Source organism: Oryzias melastigma, linkage group LG9 (assembly GCF_002922805.2).
Source record: "Oryzias melastigma strain HK-1 linkage group LG9, ASM292280v2, whole genome shotgun sequence".
NCBI classification, from domain to species: Eukaryota; Metazoa; Chordata; class Actinopteri; order Beloniformes; family Adrianichthyidae; genus Oryzias; species Oryzias melastigma.
In genome coordinates, this window is record NC_050520.1 from 8,497,088 (window position 1) to 8,520,299 (window position 23,212).

The following is a 23,212-nucleotide window of genomic DNA, read 5'->3' on the forward strand; positions in this document are numbered from 1 at the left end:
TTGCTTAAGCCAAAAGGTAAAACAATTAAGTACAAGTTAACGCCACCTTCATATCATTCTGCTTTGGTAAACATAAGGCCACACAGTGCTGGCCGTGTGCCCAGAGTCACTTGAAGGAATATTACTGCTGCAAAAATTTGGCCACGTTCTAAACACAAAAAAAAAAATCAATATGTGCATCCAGCGTCTGTCAAAAAAGGACACAAAACAGAGGTCGACAGCATGTCCCACAGATGCAATAATCTATGAGTATGAAGATCACTGCCTTTTTGTGTATGTGTTGCCATTAGTGATACAGTCACATGATGTCATTCCTAAGGATTACTCTAAATGGTACAAAACTAACCTTTTTTTTGTACAAAACATATACATAGTATTACAAAGCATAGTTAATATTAAGTATTTTTTTTATATATATTTATTTTTACTCACCGACTACTGAGGCTCCTCTTGCAGCAAAAGCCAAAGCATATTCTCTGCCAAGTCCTGAGAAGAAACACTTAATTCATGAGAATAAAACAGCCATGGAACTCAGTCAGTCGCTTGTTCTGCCCTTTCACACACTTTCATCACACTCGTACTTTGCTCCCTCGTCCGGGGTAGCTTGTCAAAAGTGAAGAATCATTTATAATCTGTATTTTTTGTCCCAACTTGGTATTGCACACATTTAACAGCTTTTTTAATGTTATTTTTTACTAATTCGCCCCTAAAAACACCAATTAGCATAGTAGCAACATAAGCTAAAGCGAACACAAGCGTTTGACAGACACGGAAAAAGCGAGATTTACCTCCTCCAGCTCCGGTGACAAGCACGACTCGTCCGTTAAATGACAGAGACATTTCTCTAAGTTGCTAAATCAATGTGGGTTTGAAGGCAACACCAATTCAGAGGCTGCACCGTCTGAGTCAGCAGAGGTGAACTCTTGCAGATTCCACTTCCGTGTTTACAAAGGGGTCGTTCCCAGCTGTGACCAATCAGAAATCAGGATTCTGTGACGTACGTTCAAAGTGTCGATAATGACTCCACCTTTTCCGATAAGGTTTTCATTGTAATTCCAAAACAACAGATTTTTAAAGGGGCATTTTTAAGAACTGTAACGTTTTTATTTTATTATTTTTTTTTAAATATTTATTATTCAATTTTGAAGCGTAAATAGACTATATTTATAATGTTTAAGTCCTGGAATTTATTAGTTACAAATAATTTGTTATTTTTATATCAAAGCATCAGTTTTCGCTTTAAAAAATCCACTAAACTGAAGTTTTCAGGTTTAAAAAATAAAATTGTTATTGTAAAATCTTAATTTTTTAATTTAAAAAATTGAAACTATTGTTCTGAGTGACAAAATATTCTCTTAATCTGATCAAATAACAGATTTTTTTTTTTAAACTTGCCTTATGGCAATAAAATTTGAGATAATCTTGCAGGTATAATACACAACAGACCATTTGGCTATTTTTAATAGGACTTGCAGTAAGGCACACAAAACAAATATTTACTTATGGTGTGCATGATCAAAAAATGGCTATATATGCAACATTATGCGCAAAATGTAAAGGTAAAGCATTTAAAGCAGGGTTCTGCAACTTGAGGCTCCAAAGCCACAACTGGCTCATTTTTGTCCTCCATAGTGGCTCTTGGCTTTGAAAGAAAAATGTTAATAATTTGATTTTAAAAATAGGTCTGCAGTTTTCATTTCTTTTTAGAAGTTTATAAATGTGTGTTGAATTTTGTAACATGTCAGATAACTCAGTAAAGGGATGATACAAGTTTTAATCTACTGTCCATACATCCATGCATTCATAACAATAGAAAATTATGCTTGAATGTTTGATTTCGACTTTTTTACATTTTAATTCTAAGTAAATCTGATGCAGAATGAGGATCTTATTTGATACAAGGTGGATTTTATTTTGAAAGGCACTTGGATGTGCTGTTGCAGTAAAAGAAGCAAAATGTTCCCTTGTTATGAAATATTTTTTGTAAAGATGTTAAAGTGATTTTAGAAACAAATAGCTTAATGGCCACAGAAACATAAATTAAGTGTATTTTTGTAACGTTTTGTGATTGAGCATTTTAGTCACTAAATTAAAATTCTATTTTTATAAGATTTTGTGGCTTTTGCCAGGTTTGGGTTGGTTAGAAATTGGACCAAATGGCTCATTTGCAGGAATGTAAATATTTTTTAACAATTGAACTCATATCATAATTTTTGGTTTCCAGTACAACTTACAGTCAATGTAGGTTAATTTTGTATGATCTGATTCACTGACCTAAAATCAATCTGGGACATCTTTAACTAAAACTCCTGTGTGACTCATAAACAAATGCCTGATACTGAACAGTAAAGGTGAAGTTTTCCAGATTTCTTGTATTTCTTCTAAAATAATCAAGTGTAAATTAAATATGTGTACAAACAGACAAGTAAGCAATAATTACTGTCTAATCCATTTACTTTTTAGTTTTATAAAGTTCAGCCCAATGTTGTTTTCCCACATCAAAATAATAAAAACTAAACATTATTGCACGCTTGTGGTGTATGGGAATTGCCCCATACTGTCAATGTAATTGACCAAACTGAACCATAAAAATATATCTAATATTTCCATGCCCCCAAATTATTTAACTCTTTCATTAATAAAAACAAAATCACTGAAATAATATAAAACTGTACATGTGAAAGTGTTTCATCTTACCCATTCCCAATGGATTATTCCATCAACAGCAAGTATATTTAGACATTTGAATATAATTTCACTTTTTCAATTCGTATCAAAACAATCTTGGCATTGACAATGTTTAAAAGTAGACCAGTGAAGAAGTTATTTGATGGACAAACTTTTAAGGAACAACCCCTGCAGAGGGCTCCATGTTATTGTTCGCCTGGGGCCCCAACACTGATACATCCGCCACTGCTGTGTGGTCACACGTCTTTGCAAAATTCAAAAGGTTTAATTGGTTATTTTATTAATTGCTCTTTCACAATAAAGGTTTCAGACTCCTGGTTTATAAACTCTTTAATGTTGATGAGTTTTTATGTTTATATTTTTATTTAAAAAATGAATTTTAAGCCAATAAGCACTAAGAAATTGAATGTTATTAAAGCTCATAGCTACATAAATGTCACTTTTGTTGCTGGATTTGACTGTTATAAGGAAGGAAAGATTTGTATGAACTTTTTTCAGCAGTGTTTCCTGTCATCCTAACAGTGACAGTGGAAGGAAAGCGGCGAGCATCAGTCGGAGTGATAATCCGAGGGAGGGAGGAGAGGCAGAGCGCACCAGGATGCTCTGCTCTGCGCCCGGACGCTGCCTGCTCTCCTTAGACTCTCCAAGGAGGCTGTGATGGAGACAAGATGAACCGAGCGAGGTGTTTTTCCGCGGGAAGTCGGGCGTCATCACCACAAAAGGCTCTTTCGGGGAAAGTGGAGGAATACGTCCCGTTTTGCTTGATTTTTGTGGATTATGGACCGTAGCAGCGACGTACCCCCAAAGAGATGCTACTTGTTCCTCTCTGCTAATATTCTTCAACACCAAATCGACTATTTTCATTCCTCTAGAAAATGTTCAACCTCACGTGAAATCTTCTGTTTGTCATTTTTTTCCTGTGCGACGTAGACGCGCGTGCGAAGGCGCCGCTTGTCAGACAGCATGATCCAATATTTTGATATACCGTTATTTTTGTGGTATGTGTTCCGCTCCAGTGCGCATGCCTAGCGGTGGATGTAGAATGCCGCCCGACACCACTTCTTCGCCTCGTCCTGACCACGATGTGGGAGCAGGAGTGGAGGGAGCGCAGGACTGAAGGAGGATGCGTTGGCAGCGGCGTGAACACCAAAAAGGATTTTTTTGGGTCTTGTGTTCCTTCACGAAATAGCCCAGATTGTGCCATAAACTGAAGAATGTCAGGACCACCAAATGCGGAGGCTGAAGGAGTAGTCTCCAAAGTACAAGTCAAAAAGGAGATTAAGACAATCGTGGAGAATTTGGAAACTATCTTGGGAGACCTGAAGGATGTGGCCAAAGAACTAAAAGAGGTGAGCTGATTCTGAATGTCTGTCTTTCAGGTGGTCCAAAGCCCCTCTGATGGGAGGCTGACATCCACCTCTGTGTGGCCTGGAAATGGCACACAGTCATGCCTTCCTTCACACATGCACAGACAGGGCTGCACTCCTCCTGTAATGTGATCATCATCTCCAACATGAAAGACATTTGGCAGGGAGGACGTGGGGAGTGAAATGACAGGACAGATTCTTCGCTCTGACTCACTCCCAACTATGATGAAACTGAGAAAAATGTAATCACAATTAATATTTAATGGACAAGTTGATTCAACCATGAAGGCGCCTTTGCATTGCATTTCATCATCTAAATACTGTTGCTGTTGTTTGCTGCAAATTATCTCCTGGTATGTGAGAGAGATGCATCCTGTCCTTTGTGCTGCTTTTTTTGTTAAATCCATCTTGTGATCTTTTTTGTTTGTCATCCATGCAAAAGTAATGAAGAAGCAATGATATTGCTGCATGCTTTTCATCAGACATGTCCAAAGTCTGGCCTGTGGGCCAAATATGGTTCAAATTTCCACTGGCTCCTTTAATAAAATCCATCACAATTTTTTGATTGGCTAAATTATGTCTTAAGCTGTGGAAACACTATCGTGCGATCCTTCTGGAACACTTTCTAGGTCATTTAATAAAAAAGAAAAGTTGACAAGTGAGGGCTACTGCTTCCAGAACAAGTGGAAATTGACATATATTTTCAGTAAAATCCGAAACAATTGTGTCTGCCCAAGAGTCTAAAGAGTTCAATACATGACAAAACATGGACAAACTAACTAAGAAACTGTGCAAAAAACAGAAAAATTAACAGTAATTTTTGCAAAAATGGTATTTAAATGTTTGCTATGCAAAGAAATGAAAAGTATTGCAATACAAGGTTGACCATTTGTTGAAACAATTCAAAGAATGCCAAGCTAAGTGGTTGACCCTCAATTATTATCCCCAAATCTGGCCCTCTTTGTAAAACATTTCCCTGCTTTAAGGTTCGTAAAGTTTTCAGAAAAGTTGTTTAAATGGAGTTCCCATACAGAGTTAGCCTCAAATCAGAGCTGCCTCTATGAATAGATACTGGCTCCTCACAGCACAGCCAAGCCATAAGTTTTCTTTATAATTACAGTCATGTTTTCATGCCTGCATTCATTGTGGGGTGTACTGTATGTGTCAATGGAGGGCAAAGCGGTAGGTTTTTTTTTTAAATTCTGTTTGCTTGTTTTTAACTTTAAAGTTCTTTGAGCTGCATGGCATGAAAAACACTTTTTTATATAAATAAAGCCTTCTTTGCAAGAAGGATAAACTTTTATTGAACACACTAAAACCAAATTTTTAAAACTTTAAAAATGTAACTTTTTAACATAAATATGAATAAAACAGCCAGGAAAATTTAATCCAGAATAAATCTTAAATCATAAATAATATTTTACTCTCAATAAAAATATATTTTGTCAAATGTATACAAGTTAGAGATAAGCACAAGATCATTTCGGGCCATTAAAATAAAATAAAATGATCTGGAGGGCCAGATATATTTACCAGGAGGGCCGGATCCGGCCCATGGGCCTTCACTTTGACACATGTGCCAAATATGATGCACTACAAACACAATGACCTTCGTTTAGGTGTAGAATTTGGAAAATGTGTTGTTTTTTGACGTTCATGTGTGTATTCCGAGTCGGACAGTTATTTTTTCGATCATTCCAGCAATATGTGAACGCAAGATTTCTCTATATTTTGCATTTTTTTATCCCTGGAGTACATCAACCCATTGGTGCAACTGGCACTAAAATGAAAACTAAAGTCACAGTTTTTAAATAAATCTCCAAAATGCTTTGTTTTAATACATAACTGTTTATTTTAAATCAAAATCAAAGTAGGTTTTCATCCAGATTCCATGTTGTGTTTTTTCTCTCTTATGAGGTAAATTACCAAAAAAAACTGCAGTATTTCTGTCAAATTTTAAAATCACATGTGAATTAAAAAAAATTTAAAAATCCAAAATATTTTGTTCTTAGGTTTACATAAATTTGTAAACCACGCCTTCATGTTTGTTCAGCGTGACAGGATGAGCTGTCATTATATTAAAGCCTTGTTAATATTGCATTAGAGATGGGTCTCCTTCTGCTCCCACTTTTCTTTTTGCATCTGGAGATTAATAAGACTCCTTTAATATTTTCCACATGTTTAACATTTACATCAGCAACCATCAGAGTTAATAAAGAAGACATTGTTATCTGTCTATTGTGATCTGTTTCTAATGCGCCCTGTTTCTTTTGCTCCCTTTTTTTCCTTGCAGGAAATTGTGTAGAAGATCAGTTATTCTGACACTGCACACACATTGAATACATACCTCAAGGGGGTGTTTCAATCAAAGCCAGTGTTTGGGGCATAATCCATCTGAAATGCAGTTATCTGTTAAAACTCACAGACAGGGCTGGAGCTCAGCCTGCCTCTGAAAAGGGACCCTGCCCAGATGCTTGGCACAGGCGCTCGGGCTGCCTGGCCTACAGCAGGGGCTGCACGCTGGGATACTGGTGTTACCTCTTGTGTGTGTCCCAACAAATTATCCATTTAAAGGCTGCATAGAGAGTTTAGCTCTTTGCCTGATCTGCACTGACGGGCTATCTCTTTCTCTTCAGTTGCATCTTTTCTTTTCTCTCTTGCATTTTTTGCTTCCTCTCCCGGCCTCCTCTCAAGCCCCTATTTGGACATGGATTTCAAAGCCTTACATGCAATCGTGTTTTAAAGTAGGCTAATGTAGTTTTTCAAGCTGTACTTGAAGTGAAAATAAGTTTGGGCTCCACAGTGGTGAAGAAGGCCGTGGTTCAAATCCCGATTGGGTCCTGTCTGTGTGGAGTTTGTATGGTATCCCTGTGGATGTGTGGGCTATTTACGGCTTCCTTCCATAGTACAAAGCATTTTTTGTAAGATCAACTGGTGGCTTTAAATTGTCTTTTAGTCTCCAGTAAAAAGAACAAAAACACAAAAGTGTATACTAGTATAGCACTTTTCTACCTTCCTTGAAGGCCCCTTTCACACATTCACACACTGATTCTTTGCTTTCCTCATCTCAGCTGGCATCTGGTTCAAAGCTCCTATAATACTCCTCATTTTTGCTGCATCCCATAATGTTAGGCTTGGGATATGAGGGGCTGTAAGCTAGCAGGAGAGAGAGTAAAGAAAGGCATGATGGGAAATGAAGGCAGGCTTACTCCACCAACAGTCAGTCAGAGGTGAATTGATGAGGATTTCTGCTGCTCTACAGAAACTATGTCCTAGAAAACAACACAGGTTTTTAGATTTTGGCTAAAAACAGCATAATCATAATTAAAAGAACACTGGAAAGACTTTAAAAATAGAAAAAAGGTGATTGGAGTGGGACTTTAAACTGTGCTTTATTCAAAACTGAACAGTTTTTAGACGTTCACATTTACTACAGTGAAAGAACTTCCATCCATCTTCTATTCCAGCTTTGTCAAGGGGTTGCTGGAGCCTTTCCTAGCTAGTTTTGGGCAAAGATGGGATACACTCTAGAGAGTTTGACAGACCTTTTTGTGCTGAGAGCAGTCAAGCTCTGATCAGAAGATCAGGCTTAATTCCTGCCTTACCCAACCTTGTTTCAAGGCGTCCTCAAGCAAGAAACTTAACCCCACTTTGGTTATAGGTTGGCGCCAGTGGCAGCCATAAGTGTATGAATGCATGTGTACGGGGTTGAATGGGAGTGTGACATTTTCTAGGACATAGTCTCTGCAGGGCAGCAGAAATCATCAGAAATTTGCCTCTGAGTCCTGTTGGCGCGGAGTAAGCATGCCAACGTCAATTTGTTTACACTGTCTCCTTCTAGTTTACAACACAAACCTAACGTTATGGGTGCAACAAAAGTGGTGAGTAATATTGGAGCTTTGAACCAGCTCAGACAAGGAAAACAAAGATCTATTTGTCTGCATGTGGATGTATCAGAATGGAGCATGGAGCTTGTGGCTCACCGATTATGGATTTTATGTAACTACAACAAGCTTTTTTTTGTCTGTTCCTGATTCAGCGTGATTTGAAAAAATACTCAGAACTTCATGTTTATTTTTAGTTTTCCTTATATATGTCCAGCATCATAAGAAAAATGCTGCAAGAACACAATTTTCATCGGAGTGCAACTTTAAAGTGCTTGCATTATCATTCAGTGTCAGACTTTCCACATTCTGAGTCGTTTAATTAACTTTAGTTTCGAGCATCTAAGCAGATTTCATCAAAAAGAGCAAATGTTTAATAGAAATAAAACCACTGAAAATACAGATATTTCGCATCTTTACCAATTAAAACCATGTATCTGAAAGTCTTTGCAAGTACAAGGGATTTGATATGAAAAGTTCATGTTTCAGTCAGTACATTTTTGGCCTTGGATGCCTTTTAGACGGAGCACTTTCTGGCGAGGATAGGCTCCAGCTCCCCCATAGGCTCCAACTAGGTGATGCAGAAACTGAAATCATGGGTGGATGGTAGGATAGATAGACAGGATGAAGGAAGTTTAATCAAGCGTCATGTCTCAAAGGATTTTTTTCCACAAGTTTAAGAATTTGTTCCTTTTTTGTATGCACATATAATTCCCTAAAAAAGTAGTCTTGAGAATCTAAATTTGTGATTTTTATTGCAAGTCAGGAGAAAGAATGATAAAATATCACACGGCTCTACCGATCAAATATTGTGGTTTGATCTCACTTTTTTAGTGTTAATTAGATTGAACCATTTTTTTGCAATAGCATTTAAGGGAACTTTTGTGCCCACACATTAAAGAGAAAAAGTTACTTTTAAAAAAGTACAAGTAATTTACTTTATTTCCTCTTATACTTATGTCTTGCCTTTCTGGTAGTAAAAAAAACTTGTTTTATTAATTTACTAGTGCATTATTTAAAGTTATAAATTAATTGATTTCGAAAGCAACAGTTTGAAAATTCTAGATTAAATTCACAGGGAAGATCAAGTTGTTGTGTTTTCTCCCACAGCCTTGTTTTCTTTTCACTTGCAGCTGAGATTGTTATTTCCCAGTCTCATGCCAAGTTGTCACATACGTTTATTAACCCTGACCTGAGCTGTCACAGTGACATTTCTCCTGCTTGTCACCAGGTTGTTCATGAGATTGACACCCTGACTTGTGACCTGCAACTGGAGGAGGAAGGACTAACCGACAGCTCAAAGACTGACACGCTCAACTCCAGCTCCAGCTCCACCACCACCACTACAACTGCTTCTAGTCTGGAGAAGATGAAGCTCCTTCCAGAGGAATACTTTTTTAAAACCCAGGTGCCCTTCAATCCGGTTCCTGTCAACCCCTCGGCGGTGTTGACCGTCCTGAAGAAGCCACACCCGCCCCTGCCACCGCCAAGACTCACCTCACAGAGGGCTGAGGATCACAGCGTCAAAAGTCTGCCTCATCCGACATTAGTTTTATCAGGGAATATTTCAAAAGCTAACGGGTCTTTATTTAGGAACGGCGGGCTCTTCCCACTGAAGCCAAACAAGGATTTATTCTCCTCTACTCCGTGCTTCATTTCCAATGACGGCGGGATTCCTGAATCAGGTCTTGTTCCCACGTTGCCGAAGCCCATGCCGCTTCTGCGGCATGACAAGAACAAATGCCCGAAGGCCCCCGGCAGGGAACCCCGCGAGAGAGAGCGTGTCCGTTTCAGTGAGAAGGTCCAGTATCACGGCTACTGCCCAGACTGTGACCTCCAATATGATGTCGACGAGACAGAACTCCACTTACAGGCTGAGCTGAGCGACCTGCGGCTCAGCCCTGTGCACTGCTGCTCCTCGTCGCCCCCCCCTTCCCATCCTCTTTCTCACGAACTATTGTTGGAAAATGGAGGGCTCCCCGTCAGCCACAGCTTTCCACCAACAACAAACACTCTTCCACCTTGTGTGCCTCCTCACGCACCTTCCCTAAAGCCCCATAAAACAATCCTACGCAAATCAACCACCACCACGGTTTGACACCAAGCCCCTTCTGTTATGTCGTATCCCAAACAGTCTTGAATAGTTGCGTGTTTTTTAACCTCGTGAGCGCCTTCTACTCCAATTGAACTTTGGATTATCCTGACAACAATAGGAAGGGTCGGGAAACAGGAAAAGAGGGATAGAGTGCATGGAAAAGGGAAGAAAGGCAGCACCATGCGGTCGTCGACGACGACACAGAAATCCAAATGAGACGGTAAGTGTTTGTGCATGTATGACTGTGTATTTCCTGAGGAAAAGAGGAACAAGGAAATGTGTGTGTGAACTGATGCATGACCGAGTGTCTCCATACATGTTTGTTGTGTTCTCCATGTGGGATGTTCACAGTTAGAGTTTGAAAATCTCCAGGATGCAACAGCATTAGAGCTAAAATGTATTCCTGAATGTTCTTTTTAATAACAACTCTGAAAGCCAGGATGTTGTTTCTTTGAGAGGATGTTTAATAATTGAAATCTTTTTGGATAAAACAAGAGAAGCAGCTTCCTAGAGATTTCATCTCAGGCATAAAAATGCTCCCATAAGTGGACACGCATAAATGTGCAGAAGGTAATTGTGTTTTAATTCAGAATTTATACTGATAAAAATATAAAAGAATATGGAGTCAGGAATCAACGAAAAAAAGGGAAATTAAAAATAACATTTTAAAAGGACACGGCAGGTTTCCAATAGACCATCTGCTTAATATAAAAACAGGAAGCTCCGGATCAAAGGTTTTGTATTTAATATCCTCAGATTAGGATAACATAAAGGGAATGTATCAGGAGCTATTTAGGTCTATTTCTTTACTTAAATTTTCACTTTATTTACATGATAATAAGCAGACAGTTGCAAAATGTAGATATGTATCATGAACCTTTAATGGCCTGTCTACTTTAAAAACCACATTTACATATTAGACACAACAAAAAGCTGGCATATTTTAACTGAACATTTTTATTTAGATTTATTTAGATTAAATACCCTCATAATTGTATCTACATTATGAAATTTAAAAATAATAAAAGCAAAAATGATATTTTTACCTAATTCATTTTTTACTCCTGTATTTTAGCTTTAAAAGTCCAACTCTGATCATCTATTTCAAAATAGTTCCTTGTTGTCCTTTCATTATGAGTTTGCAGTTTTTAGCCAAAATGAAAAAAGTGTGTCATTTTCTAGGACATAGTGTCTGCAGAGTGGCTGTACTTCATTTGAATATCATGTCTGAGTTGTGGGTGAGACCACTGGCATCTCCTTCCTCTTGCTGAGAGCTTTCTGTTTACATGCTCTTCCACTTGCACTCACACCCTAAACCTCACATTACCGTTGCAACAAAAAGTGACAAATATTATTTTTGAGCCAGATGCCAAGATGAGGAAAACGATTACATATTTTTCTGCAAATGCATGTATCAGAATCCAGAATGGTCACCAATTGTATTTTCTACGTCACAAATACAAACTTCTTTAAACTGCATTTTTTTATCTGAACCTGATTCTCAACTATTTAAACAAAGAAATAATCAAAAATCCCATTTTAACCTTTATTTTTTTTAAATATATAAATAAAATTATGTAAATAATGTAAATAAAACTATTTTCATCAGAGTGGCTCTTTATTACAGACAGCACTGCAGTTCATGTTCAACCTGGTAAGCTCCAGTTATTTTAAATGTTGCTATCCAGTATTTTCTGTATTTCTTAATGATGCTTCAGTCTTAAAGAATCCCCCAAAAGACGTTAGATTGAAGCAAAATAGAGCTGCAAATGCATCAATTAGTGAAGTTGGGCAAAAGAGAGCGAAAGGAATACAGCCGGTACAACAAATATTCCAAATCAATGACGGAAACAGTAAAAGAGATTTTCAAATTTCTGCTTCAGCATTTATGATCTATTAGCCACTTGGGCTGGACTTTAAGAAAAATCCATTGATTAAATGGAATCGATCTGCACTTAGAAAATGTAATATTGATTCATCCAATTCACAAATACATTTTAAAGCATTTTTCATGTTGTTTTCAGGCAAAAAAAACAGAATGATGTTAGTTTTTAATGTGGACATTTCTTATTTTAACATTGAAAGTTCTACCTTTGTTCAGTTGAAAACAATATGTGAAAACAAAGTAAGCTTTACATTAAAAAAACTTAACAAAGATATCAATATTCATCAAATTCTGTTGAATTAGAGATCCTATTAAACTGGTGATGAGTAAATCAAATTGACTTAGTGTTTTTGGCAACAATACCGACCTCTATTAGCCACTTAAGGAATCTATAGATCAGTCCGAAGGCTGCTAGATCCAAGAAAGACAGAACAGAAACCTCATTCTCTCAGCAGATAATATGTTAAGGACTGTTTATTGTTTGGATAATTCAACAGATTAGGAGTATTTGGGGGAAATCTTTATTTATTTTTATTTTGAGTACTAGAAAAGTGTTAGATTTACGAATGCAATTGAAATCTAATGGTGCAAAAAACAACTGCAACAAAGTAAAAACAAACATTGTGGTTGAATGAGTCACAATTTCAGGTCTTCCTCTTTTGAAACATGTTCTCTGAACTGAACTGAAAATGTAAAAGACTGCTCAGAATATTATTAGCAACAAGTTCAAAATGCCAGGCTCTTTGATAGTATGAGGTTGTCAAATCCCTCAGCAAAGGCAGCTTACAGTCAGTGCAAATTATGCAGTACTTTGTCTTGTAAAGTTTAAAAAAATCTACCTTAAGACAATTTATTTTCTTAGAAGATTCAAGCATTTTGAAGAATCCCAAAACCATTTTTTTGTATGCATTATGCATGAGTGCGGAAGGACAGAAGTACAGAAGAGTCCTGCAGCTCCGATTTCCTGCCGTCTTAGAAGAAAATGCATGAAAATCTCTCACCAATTCCCCTCTGTAGCATACAGTATGATGCATTCGCAAGAAATAACACTCAAAAAACAGGAAAGTAGCTTTCTTTCAAGCAAAAGTTATAGATAATTTACAGAAAAAGACAAAAAAAAATCACTTTCAAACAAGATTAAAAGAGAAGGTAAAAGACATTGCAAAACTTAAAGTATTGTAATGTGCTCAATGGTTTACCATTATACAACCTTTTCCTTTCAGGTCATGTAGAAATATCTGTTTTTGGGTAGACACCCAAGCTTTATAAATCAGTTATATGATATCTTTTAGGCTAAATGGAGGCTAAGCTAATCAGTTCTGCTCTTGAACGGAGATAAAGCAGCAGGATAAATGGAGCACTTTATTTCCTCAAAGGAATATAAATCAGCAGTAATATCACATCCTCCCAGTCAATATTGAGCAGTTGGTAGTCTCCACTTTATCAGCCTCTATTAAAGGGTAATAAAGCCTATAAAACCGGTGTTTGATGTGTGCGCGGCTACAGATAATTATTTCTAAAAGTGGGAGGGGGTGTTGGAATTCCCGTGTTTGTGTGTGGGTTTCTGCTCGTCTTTAAATGTGTGCGGTTGCATGTAAAACTGCATGTCGACATGTAAGACTCGGGGAGACAACATCCCCTGCGGTCAGATAAGAATAGTGCTCTTTCCCCCCCAGCAATGCCCTTAATTAGCTGGATTAGACCACAGAAGACACTAGCGCTGCCTCGGACAGATTTTACAACATCGCCCCTGACAAAACTTATAACCCAGGCAGCAAATATTTATGATAAACAGACGGAGACAGCAGAAAGGGAGAAGTAAATAAGGAAATGTACATAAAGGGCAAAACAGAAGCGTATTTTAAAGCTTGTGTCCCCGTGTTTGTGTAGGGATTTTGGGTGTTTGAAGGTTAAGGTTGGGAAATCATGGTATGATATAGCACCCATTGATGAGTAAATCTAATACTCCGACTGACCCTGCAATCTCAAATTGGCTTTTTTATTAGGGGTCAGTGAGTATAAAGCAATGAGATTGCGTAAGAGAGTGGGGAAGAGGGATGATGAAAGGAGAAAAATGTGGGGCTTAGAGAAATGAGAAAAAGAATGAAACTGGCATCGGTGGAGGCTGGTGGTGCTTCGACTGCACAGCGTTCGCTGCTATGAGGCTGGAACTTGATGGTGTAAAACTTTCACGCTATTCACCTCGTGTGAGTAGGTCCTGATGAGTCTGGAGACAGCATGTGGTGTTGAACAGAATAGAAAATTTGAAGAATGTGGGCTTTTTGTCACTGAGGAACATGTAATGTAGAACTTCCTGAACCAAGCACTAACAAAAAAAACTATTAAAATTTTTTTTTTGTGTGTGTGTTTTTAACGTGTTCCTGTAGAATTTTTCAAATATGAAATAATTTAAGATTAAAACTGCATTTCTTGAGTATTTGTTTATTCAAACAGTGATGGATCAGAAGCAGATAAAAACCCTGCAGTTTGAAAAAGTTCAAGTTTGTGATGCGGCAACTGCCATGGGTGAGCCAAAAGTCTCTCTTCTCTACTCCAAATTTTAAATCATCCACTTTTAGACAAATGTATCCAATAAAATCTTCGTTTTCCTCAACTGAGCTGCCATCTGGCTCAAAACTGTACGGCTTCATAGCTCTGATATACCGTTATATTGCTACGCTAATGCTAGCTTGGGCTTTTGAGGTCCAATAAGCTAGTTGGAGAGTGTAAACAAAAACAAAGTCTGAATTACTTCCCTTTCCCTACCCCACATTTATCCCTCCAAGAACAGAGATATGGAAAAAATTGTGTTTTCAAATTTGGGCATTACTACCACTTAATGACATCATCAATAGTCGCTGGTTTTTCACGTTAGCAACTATCTACAAGCGCTCTGAAAGTATATAGCATTAGTTTTATAACTTGAAATAGTCATTCAAAAACAAAACTCAATAATAAAATTATTATAATATTATTTACTTCAAAGCACTTCGCTATGGCTCCTCTGTTAAAAAAAAAACACTTTCTTACACCGCTGCAGATCCAATTGCCCCTCCAACTGGAGAAATGGGGAGAAATCAGGAGGGTAGGGTCATTTGGTAATAAGGTAATTTGAATTTGGCCAAAAGCTTAACGGGAATCATTCGTGCAGTCAACCTAGAGGCAAAAACTCCTGCCGTGCTGCAGAAATTAAGTTTTTTTTTTTTGGCTAGAAACTGCATATTCATAATTAAAAGACCACTGGGACCGGTTTTCCAATAGAAACAGTATAGTTGGAGTGAGAAAAAAATTAATTCTTTATTTCATTTCATTTTTTTATTTGAGAGTCAGGTTTTAACTGTAATTTGTGTTCTAAAAGTAAAAAGGAAAATAAACTGTAAAACTGTTTTGAAAGTTTTGAAAATTTACCAAAGTGGTCAAAAGTCACCCAGTTGTCCCCCTTCCAGCATTCGAATGTGATTTTTACAGCTCTATTGTTGACATTGGTGAGCACTGCACTCACCAAAGCCTGTGTATATGCTAAATATGTTGATGCTAATGTCACAGACGAGCTTCCATTTGTTAAATATTGTGTTAAGGCAAGAAGCTGGACGTGCTTTGCATAGACAAGAGGGAAAATTATGAATATTACCAAAGAAAAAGCTTTCAGGCGAGCAGCTCCTTTTTGAGACTAAATCGATTAACCTGCTTGTGTTCTGTGTACTCTCTGCCACAGATAAAAAAAGCTGCAGTGCTGAACTTTAGTTGAGGGGTGCAGGACTAATCTGTGATTTCCAACCTTTTTTCAGTCTCTGAAAGTTTGTTGACCTGCAGTTTGAAAGCTTCTGGTTTTGCTGCATAGCAGACATATGCTTCCATTTGAGCAAACTATATGCTATTCAGCATAATTCAACACTCATTTCCAAAATAATAGATGCTGTCAGGGATTGAGGTTTGCGGAGGAGCAAAGTACAAGAGACATGGCTGGGTGGAAGGAACTTAATTGAATGTAATACTGAAGCGTAGCTAGACAAAAACAAAACTCAAACTAAAACGTGATGAACCAAAAAGCAGGAACATAATGTGAGAACGGAGAACAGGCGGATATCTGTCAGTGACAAACAGAAGACTTCAGACTCTCTTGAGGTAATTAAGTGAAACAGTGCATTTTGAAACTGAAACCCACTGTGCTGTGACCGAGGCAAAACAACACAACAAAAAACATGACTAAAAAAATTAAAAAACTAATGCTTACACAGGGAAGCTCTGTAAATCAACAACGTATATTACTGAAGGCATTTTTAAAGACCCACTCAGATGAAAATTCAGTTTTTAACATGTTCTTGTGGCCTTTTTCTGATGATGGAGAACACATATTAGGAAATTAACCTAATTTCTAAGTATTACTTGATTTAAATCATTGTGAATCAGGAGCAGAAGGAAATTGGAAAGTGTATCGGAGTGACGTAAAGCTACTTCGGCTACCTCTGCTCCATTTGGGCTCCCACAAACCATTATTTCAATAGTCGACTAATCAATTCACATCTGTATTCAACTTCACTACACACTGACTCTGTTAGCATTTCTACATTTCTTGATCTCGATCTCTTTTGAGAGCAGATGTTCCCTTCAGCAGAGAAATTTTGCTCTGTAGAAGTCACATGGATGCACAGAAAACATTTAGCTAAGTTTGCTCTCTATTTGCGCTAATATTAACTTAGTTTATCTTACCTAAACCTTACCTCTTCAGCATTATCATCCTCAGTCACAATGTGTGTCCTCCTCAGGTGTTAATGCATCACTGTAGTGCCTCCATATAACACAAGTTCTAACCTTGCAGGTATTGCATTGGACATGTTAGTCTTTTATTTTTCCCACTTTCATGTTGCTATGGTACCTGAGACTTCCTATAACTTCCAGTGACATCACTACCAACCCAGATTAGCACTACTGCGCATGTGTTTCAAAGACAATGGGAGATGGAGCATTAGAAAGAGCGCACAGTAGTTTTGAGATTTAAAAAAAGCACCAGCTAATTTTAGCTGACCCTCCAGATATTTTATTTTATTGTTATTAATGGCCCGATGTTATCTTACACCTATTTCTAACTCATTTTGACACAATATATTTTTACAGAGAGTAAAATGATGAAAGTTATATAAGGTTAAAGTTGATTTATTCTGGAATAATATCCCTGCCTGTTTATTGTTCATATTAAACGTTTTAAAAATTTTGTTTTAGTGACTTCAATAAATGTTTATCCTGTTCGACCCACAACTTAAGGTATGTTTTGGATTTTGGTCTCCTGTGCGATTGAGGTGTACACCCCTGACGTAGGTCTTCGTAATACTCATCTGAGCTGGCATCTGACTCAAAATTGTACAAATGGATAACTCCGATATTAATCACTATTTTTTGCTGCATTAGTAATGTTACATTGGGAGCGTGAGGGTGTGGAAACAGAGCTTTCAGATACAGGAAGGAGCACCAATGGTCCAACCAACAACTCAAATGAGAAATTCTTATGAAATACTGCCGCTCTGCAGAAACTATGTTCTAGAAAACAACACAGGTTTTTATTTTAGCTAAAGAAGATCACTCTGAACACTTGTTGAATAGATCAAAAGATGTTTGGAGTGGATTGATTTTCCCTATATTGTAAAAACTGTCACTCCAGATGCCTCAAGACTATAATATAAAGATAAATGAAAAGTGCAATGAAGGATAAATCACTTTGACATCTTCAGGAGGTTGATCAATAACATCAAAATGCTTAGATTTCTCAGACATTGTTACATAGATCTGTAACTGTCAATCCCACTTGTTCCAGTATAATGGAAACCCCTGACCATTAGTGTGGGAGTCATGCTTTGTTTTTGCCATCTGAGCTCTGTTGCTTTAGGCTGAAGGATAAGGTTGTATGGGCAGGGAGGAGGTGGATCTTCACCGCCTCCGACGTGAGTCAGGACTGACTCAACTGCACTGACCTACTCCTCACAGCTCACCGCTCCAGTTCATAGCCCAGCGCTCTGCCTCCCTCCCCCTCTCACGGTCTTGCTCTCTCATTATTTCTTTATTTCTTTCTTCCTTTCCCCTTGGCTGATGCATTTACTCCTACTCAGCAGCATCTGTATGCAGAATAATATCTTTGAGCTTCTGCATGTGCATATACGTGAGGGTGGGGTAGCTATTATGAAAAAAAAAATCATCCTTGGATCATTTCTGAGTACAAGTTAAATCAACAACTTTAGCTATTTGTCTTCATAAAGATGTATATCCTCTGCAGTTTTAGGGGCTTTTGAATAATAAACAAACTTTCATGAATGAAAATAAGTGTTTCTGGCTGTGACGCCTCCACAGATGCATTTCCATGCATAACAGATGCTTCATTTATTTCCAATCATCTAATTTAAACGGCGTCAAAGCACAGACAAAATCATCTGAAGGTGCTATGATATGCACAGAAAACCAACTTAGTCCAATTGTTATATTGTTATAGAATAGATTAAGTAAGGGATGATGCCCAACAAAGTGTACATGATCAGAAAAACAATATGGAAGCATGAACCAGAGGACGGTTGCTAATGCACACTTTGAAGGGCATTATCCTATTAATACAAAATAAACAAATATTCAATTGATTTTTAGTCATTTATTCTTTTTTTTTCAGTTTAGATTACTTTTTCATAAAAAGCGGACTAATTGACAGGTTAGATTTGATGTGATTAGACTTGATTATACTAGATTAGATTAGACTAGACTACACTAGACTATTATAGATTAGGTTGTAATCTAATCAAATATAATTTAGTCTAGTTTAGTGTGGTGTAGTCTAGTCTAATCTTATCTAATCTTATCATTAGATTTGATTCAATTAGATTAGACTATATTACACTAAACTAGACAAGATTATATTTGATGAGATTTTACTTTTTTATCACTAAAAGTTTACAAGTACTTAACAAAACTGAGTTTAGCATCTGATATTTAGTGCAAACCTTCATTAACTATATTGTTGTGTTTAAAAATAATCAGAGGTAAAGCGCCTACAGATAGTACTGAACACATTTTCAGTAAATTCCTCATTCTGTGTATCCATTACTTTATAGTATATCAATTTTAAATTCTAATTTTGCCCTAAAATCAATGATTAACGTAGTAGTGAGTTAACCTGCTCATTATCTTTTTCTTGTTCCAGTAACTGGGTTGTGTTTGTATTGTATTTAAACCTCAGAAATCCATCACTGATACTCGGTAAATGTGTCAAAATGAGTGCCTTATTTTGACAGTGAATATCATTTAACTGTTGTTTTCCAGTCTGTTTGTTTGTAATGATAGTCTGCTAAACAGACATGTTGTCTGTCTGCTTATCTTTTTCTGCACGCATCATTTACTTTGACTTTTTTTTCTTTATTAAGATGCATGTCATTATGATTACTGGGAATGAAAAGAATATGAGGCTAAAATTAAATTAAGTGAAACAAATAAAGATGGTGTTACATGCCGGTGGCATTATATATCTAATTGAGATACAGTATGCAGGCTTCACTGGAACACACACAAAAAAAGGCCTGACCTACTTTAGCAAACACCAGAACCTGGAAGCAAATCCAGAGCATATTAGAAACGAATACTGGCTGGTCTTTGTGCCTTTATCCATGACTCAGACAAAGTCATGATATGGGAAAGCAAGTGTGTCAGCTGTTAAGGCATACTCGTTTACATTAAATATAACGTTAAAGGGTTACGTGTGTTTGATGAGTACAACAGACATCAATGCGCGCTCATGCAGACGTGTGTGTGAGAGAGTCAAAGGCCAGATGACGGTTCAGTGCAGTTTAAAAAGCTTTGGTTGTGAAGCAAACTTAATGTGAGGATTTCACGCCCTTTTGGAGATTGTTAAAATTTAGAGGCATCAGCTGCACCCAACACTCTGGGGAAGTAAACAATATCTCCACCACTGAACCAGGTTTGGAGGAGCAGAGGTAGCCCAGATGGGGCCCACTGCTTCCTGGACTACTCCAGATTGATTAAGAAACACTGAAAAGAAGCGACAGCTGCTCATAAAATGACCTCAGGTGAGGTCACTGATGCTTCTCCAAGTGAAAAACCCATTTTTGGTAACTGGGGGAAAATTAAGACTATAGTCACACATTCCAAAATGCCACCATGCGGGGACCTAAATGCTAGTTTTTGAGCAAATTTGGCAGGTGGATTTTCACGCGGTGATTTAAAGAAAAATTTTACGACAACCAGATGATTTTTTGACATCAGTTTGTGGCCATCCAGGCACATTTCAAGGTTGCGCGGAGGCAGTCCAGTGAAAGGCAGGTGGCAGGAAGGCAGCAGCCTGATAATTGACTGATAGAAGTTTCCAAAATCCCCCAAATTGCCTGATGATTGGCCGATTTCAGAATGACCCACTGCCACCATCTGATTGTTAGGAATTGTACGGAAGCAGTGCCAGCGCTCAACAAGGACAGTAGACGGGCCGGTGATGACCAGACGTCAATCTAGCAATTCTGGCCACCATGGGTCCAAATGTGGAGATGACATTGATGCTGCACAAAACTCATCATGATGTTGATAGTAAGGATGGGCCGATATAATTTGATCCGGCCGATACAATAACTGATATTTCCTCTGCAGCTTCGGCCGATAGCCGATATTTGTCAATATTCAAAGTCCCCCTCCGATGAAAATGACGTTTTTTAAGTTTTTAACATGTATGTGTAGCATTTTTCTTTTGAAGGAGAACAAATGAAATAATAAATCATTTTGTTTTAATTAATGACTATGACTGTAAACATAAGCTTCCCAGTACCAAGGGTCTATTAGGAACAAGTATTCATGTCAAAAATAAAGTGTATCTGAAAAAAGTTAGAACATCATTGGTGGATTATTTTAGTGTGGGTTCGATACGATAAACTCAAATTATGCAAATATCGGCCGATACTGTCACCGATACATCTCCCATCCCTAGTTGATAGCACCACAGTGACTCTGAGACCTGCATATTGACGAATTGTCATTGATGCTGAGAAGAATACGAAGGAGACAGAACATTGTTCTTTCTTGAGGGGCATGTTGTCTAAAAATGAGTACATTTGTAAATTGTCAAGATTATAATGTGTGATCAAAATCTGCATTGTAAATGACCAGTAGTGCAGAATGGCCCACTTTTTATATATCCCTGGGCTACCAGGTGGTAGGCAGCTGATATGGACAGCTGCCATATCGTCAACCAGAGCTGCTGCCAGCCAACGATCCGGCTGCCACCACCCTGTGGCTGCCCAGCTGCCGCTCCATTTTTGGACTGGCATCATCCTCGATGTTTGACTGCCGCCATCCTCATTCATGATCATGCCAACGGTTTAAGAAAAATCAGGCGGCAGCATCAAATCTGAAAGATTCTTCCGATTGCCTCTCCATCATATGGTGGCAGTTATATTTCAATTAGGAATGTGACTAAAGATCTAGTCCAGTCCTCGACATCACATGGTCCAGGTGGAGAATGAGGGCCACCTGTAATGTAGACAGATAAACGTCTATGAATTTAAAAACAGAAATGAGATTGTGATTGGCTGAGAGAAGAAGGTGTGGAATTTAGCTATTTTCACGAGTGGTGTGTAGAACCCAGCTTACCTGGAAGTGAGGTAGATCTTCCCAATTGAAATTACACCAAAGCTTCACTTGAGACTGTAGCACAAAGCCAGACGCTTAACTTTGATGAGTTCAACATGTGCCACTGGGTGCTTGTTTCTGGGTGACGAGACCTTTCATTTTGCTTTACAAAATAGCAAACGTTGCTGCTGTGTCTGTCAAGTAGTTCTCCTCCTTGCAGACAGATATTCACACTAATGTGTTTCCTCTTTTTTTCTTCTATCTGCAGGGCCCATTGAGATACTTGAGTTACAAGAAAATGGGATGATTGCCTGAGACAACTGATCGGCCATGGCTGATCAGACCTGGAGGAGCGGGAGCAAAAAATCAAACATCCTTTCTGAGATGAATAAAGTGCTAACTGCTCTCAACAGACAGAGGAGTCTAAGAAATTCATATTTTAATTTTGAAAACTGGCATAAGATTACTGTCAACCAAGCAAAAAAAAGGCAAACTAAAAGGACAGCCACCGTATTTCAAAGCAGACAGATGAATTTAGAGCTGTGATAATACGTTTGCTCAGACAGATAGCTGAACCAAAAGGTTAAAACACTGCGAGACCTTATCATCAAAAGTTATGAGGCGAGTTTAAATGAAGCTGTGCAAGACGGGGTGAAATGATGTAAGCCACAATTTGATTGATGCTTGCACATACTTTTGCACCGCGCATACTTAGATGGAAATCAATAGCTCCACTCGACCGATGATATTTTCCTTTTAAGCATTGTAATTGTTTGTGTTTGAAGAGACCAATAGGTCTGACTGTGAGAAAAAATACTGCTCTGCTGGACTGCAGAAAAGGATATGATGTCAGTATGTGCCATATCACAGTCACAGAAGACCAATGTTTTTAAAAATCAGTGACAATGTGGTTATTGGTCCATGTTCAGATGTTCAATCCACTGGCTCCATGCGTCCACGGTTTCACAGTTACATAAAAGAAAGGTGTGCCGTGTCCTGTAGTTACAGCTTTAAAGGGTTATTGACAAAGTAATAATTTGCATCAAATTTTATTTGTATAAAATATACACATACATGTTTGATATCAATGTATTTCAGGCATTTTTCTACAGAGACTTTAACATTTAAAGAAGCAGTATTTTTGATATGTTGGTAGATGTGTGAGAGTTTTTCTTTTTTGGTTGGTTTGTTCTATTTTTCTTTACTGATGAAAGCTGGCATTCCCTCACAGTTTGTGAAAGTCATTTACATATTCTGGATAGAGTTGCTTGGATGAAAAACGTTAGTGTTGACACTTCAAGACACTTTACAGAATGAGCTCCTTTGTGATTAAAAGAGCTAAGAAAGTGGAAAGAAGTGGCATAAATCAAACATTTACCATGCTTTGTCAAAAACAAAGGAGGTATAGGTCTTGATGAATGCATGGCTTATTGTTTAGCCATGTTTTTCTATGCATTTATGTGAAGAGGTTGTCTGCTGATGGGTCCAAAATGCAAGGTGCTTTGCTCTCCATGGAAGAGTGATTTTTTTTAAATTTGTTTAAATAATATCCAACAAATTATCCATGCAATTACTGTAAATCTGAAGGTTTTTACAGTTCTAAGTATTTACCAGAGGTGGGGACTCGAGTCACATGACTTGGACTCGAGTCAGACTCGAGTCATGAATTTGACGACTTTAGACTCGACTT

The 23,212-nt window shown here is 37.8% G+C and overlaps 2 protein-coding genes across 2 annotated transcripts in view; one reads left to right on the forward strand and one right to left on the reverse strand.

Moving 5' to 3' along the window:
- The window catches only part of hsd17b4 (hydroxysteroid (17-beta) dehydrogenase 4), a 28,919-nt gene extending 27,961 nt beyond the window's left edge, over window positions 1-958 (reverse strand). The window contains exons 1-2 of the mRNA XM_024276395.2: window positions 789-958; window positions 433-486 (exon numbers count right to left, since the gene is read on the reverse strand). Of these exons, the coding sequence (XP_024132163.1) occupies window positions 433-486; window positions 789-840 (106 nt within the window). The 5' untranslated portion in view covers window positions 841-958. The remainder of the gene's footprint in view (window positions 1-432; window positions 487-788) is intronic.
- Window positions 959-3,183: 2,225 nt separating this feature from the next.
- Window positions 3,184-22,814, forward strand: prr16 (proline rich 16). The gene is made up of 3 exons (XM_024275670.2): window positions 3,184-4,037; window positions 9,171-10,254; window positions 21,791-22,814. The coding sequence occupies exons 1-2, from the start codon at window positions 3,903-3,905 to the stop codon at window positions 10,035-10,037; spliced, it is 1,002 nt and encodes a 333-aa protein (XP_024131438.1). The 5' UTR covers window positions 3,184-3,902; the 3' UTR covers window positions 10,038-10,254; window positions 21,791-22,814.
- Window positions 22,815-23,212: the final 398 nt, after the last annotated feature.